This window comes from Hyla sarda, chromosome 10 (genome assembly GCF_029499605.1).
Source record: "Hyla sarda isolate aHylSar1 chromosome 10, aHylSar1.hap1, whole genome shotgun sequence".
NCBI lineage: Eukaryota > Metazoa > Chordata > Amphibia > Anura > Hylidae > Hyla > Hyla sarda.
The window spans coordinates 7,655,477-7,663,825 of NC_079198.1; the positions used below are offsets into that span (position 1 = coordinate 7,655,477).

General features: G+C 35.6%; 1 protein-coding gene across 1 annotated transcript in view; it reads left to right on the forward strand.

Moving 5' to 3' along the window:
• LOC130294259 (sushi, nidogen and EGF-like domain-containing protein 1) overlaps window positions 1-7,887 on the forward strand; it is a 30,617-nt gene extending 22,730 nt beyond the window's left edge. The window contains exon 10 of the mRNA XM_056543855.1: window positions 7,833-7,887. Coding sequence (XP_056399830.1) covers window positions 7,833-7,887 — 55 coding nt within the window. The remainder of the gene's footprint in view (window positions 1-7,832) is intronic.
• Window positions 7,888-8,349: the final 462 nt, after the last annotated feature.

Here is an 8,349-nt window from a genome sequence, read left to right on the forward strand (position 1 = left end):
CTCTACAGGCAATTCTTACCCCTCATGGCTTGGTGTTTGCTCTGATATACATTGTCAGCTGTGAGACCTTATATAGACAGGACTGTGGCTTTCCAAATCCTGTCCAATAATCTAAATTTACTACAGGTGACTCCAATCAAGATGGAGAAACATCTCAGAGATGATTAGGAGAAATGGGAGGAGCCAGAGATAAATTTTACGTGTCATATTAAAAGGTCTGAATACTTATGCCCTTGCAAAAGTTTAGTTTTTCCTTTTCCAAAATGTCTAAAATTCTATTTTCACTTTGTCATTATGAGGGAATTGAGTGCAGATTGATCGGGGCCATTTTTTGTTTTTTCAGCACAAGGAGCAACATGACAAAATGTGAAAAAAGCAAAAAGATCTGAAAACTTCCTGAATACATTGTACATGTGTTAATTGTCAGACAGGGCTACATATATTCCTGGTACAAGCACCAATTCCTTTCAATTACGGTGTTTCCAAAATGTATAATTGATGTCAAGTGATAACTTACCTCACACGGTGAAAATCATTGGGCTGACCTTCATCTATGCCCCTGGGCTATTAAAGTTGATATAAAAACATTCCTCACAAGGTTTACATTACTCTACTTAAATAGGCACTGTCATTATGAAAAACTTATATTTTGTAGTACTACTGATAAGATTACTTTTTTCAATATACATTTATTTTTTTTAAAAAGTCAATTTTACTAAAAAGTAAAAAATGAAAATAGCCGCCACTAGGGTCATCTATCTTTATGCAGACAGACTACTCTGTATTTTGCAGCATACTGGATACCGGCCTTAAAGTGTGTTGGTATCCAGTATAGGAGATCACCATTGCACCACTGCAACCTTCAGCTGTTCCTAAACTACAACTAGGGAGTTGTAGTTTTGCAACAGCTGGGGATAAAATCTTTGTAAAACTCTGTTTTAGAGCTGTGTATTTTCCAGCTGTGTAGCCTCCAGCTCTAGCAAAAATTTCAGACAAAGGATGTGTGGGCATGCTGTGAGTTGTAGTTTTGCAACAGCTAAAGGCAACACTGCTCTAACACAATGCTTTATAAACACTGCAGCTCCAGCTCTTGCAAAACTACAATTCCCAGCATGCTTGAACAGCCAAAGCTTTCTCTGACTCCTGAATTACAAAGAAGCTGATCAGACATTCAGGAGTATGTGAAAGCTAAATGATAGATACACATAGTGACAGCTATGATGAATAGCATCCAGCTTTACTAGGAACAGATAGAAAATGTATGCATAAAAACTACTGTGCAGTGATTTGCAGACTGCCCGGCTGCTCCCAGACTCAGAGCAGATGAGTCATCCACAGTGAGGGAGAGAGACGGACACGCCCCCTCCACAAGGTAACAAGACAAAGCAAGTAAGTAATATATAAATGCTATTTGTCCAGGATATATAGGTCCTAGACACATAAAAATTATATGTAAATGATTAGGATTAGGTACTGAGTAACATATCACTTTTTTTTGGCACTCTGACAGGTATGCTTTAAGATATGATCTATTTTCCTATTTGCAATGTAGCTGTTGGATGAAAGCTCTCCCTCCTAAATTCATCCATACAATTTCATGCTTAGCGCAATGAGGAAATAGAAAAAAGCCACTGCCAGACTCCTTTGGCAAAATTTGTCTCCTGAACATCATTAAAGGAGAAAACTGTAAGCTTAAAGGGGCATTCCAGCCATATACATCTTATCCCCTATCCAAAGGATAGGGGATAAAATGTCTGATTGCGGGAGGCCCACCGCTGGGACCCCCCGTGATCTCCATACAGCACACGCATACTATGCTGGGCTGCTGCTCCAGTCTTGGAAACCTCTGTGTTTCTGGGACTGGAGACCAGACGGCCATCATGCCCCCTCCCATAGACATGAATGGAGGGGGCGTGGAGTGTCGTCATGTCTCCAGTCCCAGAAACACAGAGGTTTCCGAGACTGGAGCAGCAGCCCGGGATTAGATGCGGGTGCTGCAAGGAGATCGTGGGGGTCCCAGCGGCTATGTCTATGGCCAGAATTCCCCTTTTACACAAATCCTACAACATGCTCTGCACAAGATCCAAACCTTGCTTTAGTGAAATATTTTAAAAAGGTATAAGTCCATACTTGGGTTAGTGATATTTTAGGTAGAAACTAGAGACAAGCAATCCAAGCCCAGTGAGCCTGGCAATGGCAGTAATAATAGCTGGAGGAATGGTGTTTTGGCACCTGAATGAAGAACGTACTAGAAACACTGAGATGACACCAGGGTAGTCCATACCTTACAGCTAGCAACAAGATCATTGCTTGCCTGTATAAGTCATACAAGTCTTCTGAGAAGGAGGAAGTGTCTGACCATGGTGTCAGTGACATGGTGTCAGTGTATTCCTCATTGTCTACATGGCATGATGGAAATATCCATCCTAGATGGTCTATTCCATTATCTCTGCCTTTGCTTCCCCCTAGCGCTAAGCAGAAGGATAGCTTTTGCCACCAGTTTTGGAATAACGGCTCTAAGTAAGCACATGGAGCGGCATCACAAGGTCTAGCTAGAAGTATCATTAGTCCGCCAATGTCGGCTGTTCGCTGTCGACACTGCCTGCTTTCCGCTGGCTATTACGACTACCACCAGTCCACCACTGCCTGCTTTCTGCTGGCTACTACAACTACCACCAGTCCACCGATGTCTGCTTTTCACTGGCTAGTACAAGAACCCCCAGTCAGCCAGAGATGCTGCTGCTACTACCAGCCAGACCTACACCTACACAACTCATGTTTCCAAAAAAAAAAAAGGGATTTTTTTTTCCAGCTTTTCATGTAAAAGTTTTATTCTTCACAAATCTGGGACACCAATCCGGTTGCAACTTTCATGAAGGGAGAAATTTAGGACAACTCCTGAACCCAAAAGGGATCATTTTATTTTCTGATATTCATTCAAAAGCTATTTGTTCTTTTCAATTTCGGGACACCAATCCTGTTGCAACTCCCAAAAAGGAACATTTTTGAAACACTTGGAAAAAGCTATTGCGTCTTCATTACTTGCCAGCCACAAAACTGTATCTACTCCCAAAAAGGGAAATTTCTTTATAATTTTTTTAAACTTTTCAGAATTTACAAAACCTATTTGTAAATTTTAGAGTAGTGTTATACAAGTGTTATTTTATTGCTGAAGAACCTGATTGCCGTGAACCAAACTTTTTTGAAAAGTTTGGCGAGCCATTGACCTGAACTTTTGAAAATTAGCTTAGCTCCAATAAAAACAATATGAATTGTAAAATTCTAATAAATTTCAGTTAAGATAAAATGAATCAATAGTGAATAAATTGCAAATTTTAATTGTAAATTTTAAATTATATGTAACTAAGATAAAAAGTAATCAATAATTAATAAATTGTCAAATTTAATTATACATTCTAATTGTGTGCAATCAAAATAATATTAATAGATCATTTATGAATTGTCAATTTTCACTGTTCATTTTAAGTCATTTGTAATTAGAATAAAATAAATAAATCACTAAAAAAATGTCAACTTTAATTGAAAGTTTTCAGTGATTAAATAAATAATACATTGTTGATTTTAATTGTATATTTTCAATGATTTACAACTAAGATAAAAATTATAAAACAATTGTAAAGTTTAGCTGTAGTTTTTCAATGATTTGGTAATGAAGATAAATTTAATAAATAACTAATGAACTGTTGATTTCAATTGTACAATTAAAATAAAAGATTAAACAATCAATGAATTGTCGATGTGTTGTAAATTTTCAATGACTTGCAATTATTATAAATTAATTTTAATTGTAAAGATTCAATTATTTTAAGATAAAATGAATACATAAATAAATAATACATTTCCAATTTTTTTTTACAAAGTGTTTTTAAATTTGTGTTTGAGTATTAGCGCCATTCCATTTTCCTGACTCCATCCTCCTTTGCCCCTTTCTGTGTCCCTTTTCACCCCTAACCCACCTGATAGGATTAGCATGACACATGAAGAATTTTTTTGTTGCTGCATTTTTCTGTTGTCATTTCTTTGCATTGTTTTGCAAAGTGTTTATGGAACAACGCAATTTACAATGTGTTTATTTACTATACACTGATCTACTGATGTATGGGTGAAAACTTTTCAATAAAATAAATCCTTTATAAATATATTTTTTTTTTAAAACAATTATATAAAGCATTTTTTGCAATACAGTATAGAGATTCTGCTGCTAATACCAGCCAGACCTACACCTACACAACTCATGTTTCCAAAAAAAAAAAGGGATATTTTTTTCCAGCTTTTCATGTAAAAGTTTTATTCTTCACAAATCTGGGACACCAATCCGGTTGCAACTTTCATGAAGGGAGAAATTTAGGACAACTCCTGAACCCAAAAGGGATCATTTTATTTTCTGATATTCATACAAAAGCTATTTGTTCTTTACAATTTTGGGACACCAATCCTGTTGCAACTCCCAAAAAGGAACATTTTTGAAACACTTGGAAAAAGCTATTGCGTCTTCATTACTTGCCAGCCACAAAACTGTAGCTACTCCCAAAAAGGGAAATTTCTTTATAATTTTTTTAAACTTTTCAGAATTTACAAAACCTATTTGTAAATAGTAGTAGAGTTGTACACAGCTTTAGAGTAGTGTTATACAAGTGTTATTTTATTGCTGAAGATCCTGATTGCCGTGAACCAAACTTTTTTGAAAAGTTTGGCGAGCCATTGACCTGAACTTTTGAAAATTAGCTCAGCTCCAATAAAAACAATATGAATTGTAAAATTCTAGTAATTTTCAGTTAAGCTAAAATGAATCAATAATTAATAAATTGCAAATTTTTATTGTAAATTTTAAATTATATGTAACTAAGATAAAAAGTAATCAATAATTAATAAATTGTCAAATTTAATTATACATTCTAATTGTGTGCAATCAAAATAATATTAATAGATCATTTATAAATTGCCAATTTTCACTGTCCATTTTAAGTAATTTGTAATTAGAATAAAATAAATCACTAAATAGATATACACTATATAGATCACTAAAAAAATGTCAACTTTAATTGAAAGTTTTCAGTGATTAAATAAATAATACATTGATTTTCAATGATTTACAACTAAGATAAAAATTATAAAATAAGTGTAAAGTTTAGTTGTAGTTTTTCAACGATTTGGTAATGAAGCTAAATTTAATAAATAATTAATGAACTGTTGATTTCAATTGTACAATTAAAATAAAAGATTAAACAATCAATGAATTGTCGATATGTGTTGTAAAGTTTCAATGACTTGCAATTATTATAACTTAATTTTAATTGTAAATATTCAATTATTTTAAGACAAAATGAATACATAAATAAATAATACATTTCCAAATTTTTTTTTACAAAGTGTTTTTAAATTAGTGTTTGAGTATTAGCGCCATTCCATTTTCCTGACTCCATCCTTCTTTGCCCCTTTCTGTGTCCCTTTTCACCCCTAACCCACCTGATAGGATTAGCATGACACATGAAGAATTTTTTTGTTGCTGCATTTTTCTGTTGTCATTTCTTTGCATTGTTTTGCAAAGTGTTTATGGAACAACGCAATTTACACTGTGTTTATTTACTATACACTGATCTACTGATGTATGGGTGAAAACTTTTCAATAAAATAAATCCTTTATAATTATATTTTTTTTAAAAAACAATTATATAAAGCATTTTTTGCAATACAGTATATGTGTGCGATGCAAAAGGGTCAGGTGCAAACACTTGAAATTCTTGTTGCACGACCTTTCATATACAGACACACCTCATAACCATCAGGTGACAAATAGAATTTAAGTAGGAAGAGTTCACTAATGTTTTAGTATTGTCACCAAGAGACATCGAGAAGACGCTATGTAAGGATCCTGTCTATTTTATCTAATAATCTATGGAATCATCTAAACATCCTACATTCTTAAGTTCCAATACCCACGAAGTTTTAAGGTATTGAATATATTTATTTATTCTTGTTATTTTTTACACAAAACTTCCAATAATTTGGAAGAGTCTCTAACCAGAGCTACAACACAAAAGCTAAATATTCTACTTAATAATCCTTACTGACGCTGACAGATTTTTATTTAATAGCAGCGTTTGAAGCCTTGATCTGAACAGCAAAAACATTTTCTTTAGTTTCTTTACATATTTATAATTGTTTATTATTTTTTTCTCTTATTTCTTTCTTTGCAGTCTACGGAGTTGTCTGGGGTTATGTTGTTGTTGTCTTTTTTTTTGCAGTGATCTGTTGTATTTTATTCTATTTTTTTGTAAATGGGACTATTTGATAACTTTTTAATAATTTTTTTTTTGTCTATTGCAAGGTAACCAAAAAACATTGTGTTTTTTTTCTTTATTTGTATTCATTTGCAGTGTCCATTGTGCGATACACAGTAAATGGAAAGGTTATATTTTATTAGATCAGATATTTCAGAATATGACAATATCAAAATATTAACGGTGTGTTTTTTAAATTATTATCAATATAATTTGTATTACTAATATTATTATTATTATTGTTGTTGTTATTATGATGATTATTATTTACCTGTTAAGGACGCTGGGCATACAAGTACACCCTGAATCCTGAGTCCTTAAGGACGCAGGGCGTACCTGTACGCCCTCATCCCGTTAACAGGGCTTAAACTGTTCTCACCAGCGGAGAACAGGTTAAACCCCATGGGTCCCGGTTGTTACCGGCAGTCAGGACCCACGGCTAATGCCGGGCAACACCGATCGGGCCGATGCCCGGCATTAACCCCTTAGATGCTATGATCAAAGTTGATAGCGGCATCTAAAACTAAACTAAAACTGTCCCGGCAGCTCAGCAGAGCTGATCGGGACTGTCCTGATAAAATCGTGATATCCCGTTCAGCTTACCGAACGACGAAAGTGTCCTCCCTGCCTCTCCGTCGTCCGATCTACTGCTCTGTCGGTGATCTACTGCTCCATGCCTGCTCAGCAGGCAGGAGCAGCAAAGCACCGAGAACACTGATCAATGCTATGCTATGGCATAGCATTGATCAGTATATGCAATCAGAAGATTACATGTTTTAGCCCCCTATTTAAATAAAATAATGTAATAAAGAATAAAAATAATTATATGTATAACCTGGGTTCCTCCAGCTGTTGCAAAAATTACAACTCCCAGCATGCCCGGACAGACATGCTGGGAGCTGTTGTTTTGCAACAGCTGAAGGCACCCTGATTTGAAAACACTGCTCTAGTCTGTGCCATTGGCTGTCCGGGCATGCTGAGAGTTTTAGTTCTGCAACAGCTGTAGGCACCATGATTGGGAAACATTGCCTTAGATAATACTGTACATAAAGATCTGTATATCTCGACACTGATGCCTGCTTCTATATAAAATCTAAATCCTTCCAGTACTCATCAGCTGCTGTATGCTTGACAGGAAGTTGCATAGTTCTTTTTAGTCTGACCACAGTACTCTCTGCTGCCACCTTTGTCTGTGTCAGGCAAATCCCTAAAGCAAACCTCTCCTGCTCCAGATAATTCCTGACACGAACAGAGATGGCAGCAGAGAGCACTGTGGTCAGACTGGTAAAAAACTACACAACTTCCTCTGGAGCATTCAGCTGCTGACAAGTACTGGAAAGATTTAGATTTTTATATAGAAGTAATTTACAAATCTGTTCACTTTCTGGTACCCGTTGATTTAAAAAAAAAAAGTGTTTTTCATCACAGTACCCCTTCAAATGATAGTTTTAAAGAGGTTATCCAGGAATTAAAAAAAATAAAACAGAGCTAATTTATTTTATTAAAAAAATGCTCCCTTTCTGTCTCCAGGTTGGGTGTGGTTCTGCAGCCTAGTTCCACTAAAGTGAATGGAGCCAAGTTGTAAAACCACACACAACCTGGGGACAGACGTGGAGCTGTTTTTGAAAGAAATTAGCTCTGATTTTCTTTTCCTGGATAACCCCTTTAATCTTAGCATGCAGTGGCGCACATAAAAGAAAGGAGACCCCATAGCAAATATCAAAATTAACCTCATATTATGACGTCTGATTTTGCCCCCCAGGACAGAAGGGTCTGGTGGTTATTAACCCTTTGCTTTCCATGACCCATTGGTCAATACCTCCTTCCATTAATTTACTGACAATGCAGTTCCCTGGAGAGAGAGGAAATCTGTACAGTATGGATGAGCGAAACGAATCTGACAAATCTGAATTCGTTACGAATTTCAGGCAAAATTCGGTTTGCAACGAATGCGAATATCACCGCGATTCAATCACGCAAATCATTTCATTAAACTCCATTTAGTGCGGTTCAGGCTCCAGGGCATCTAAAATGGCAGATCCCCATG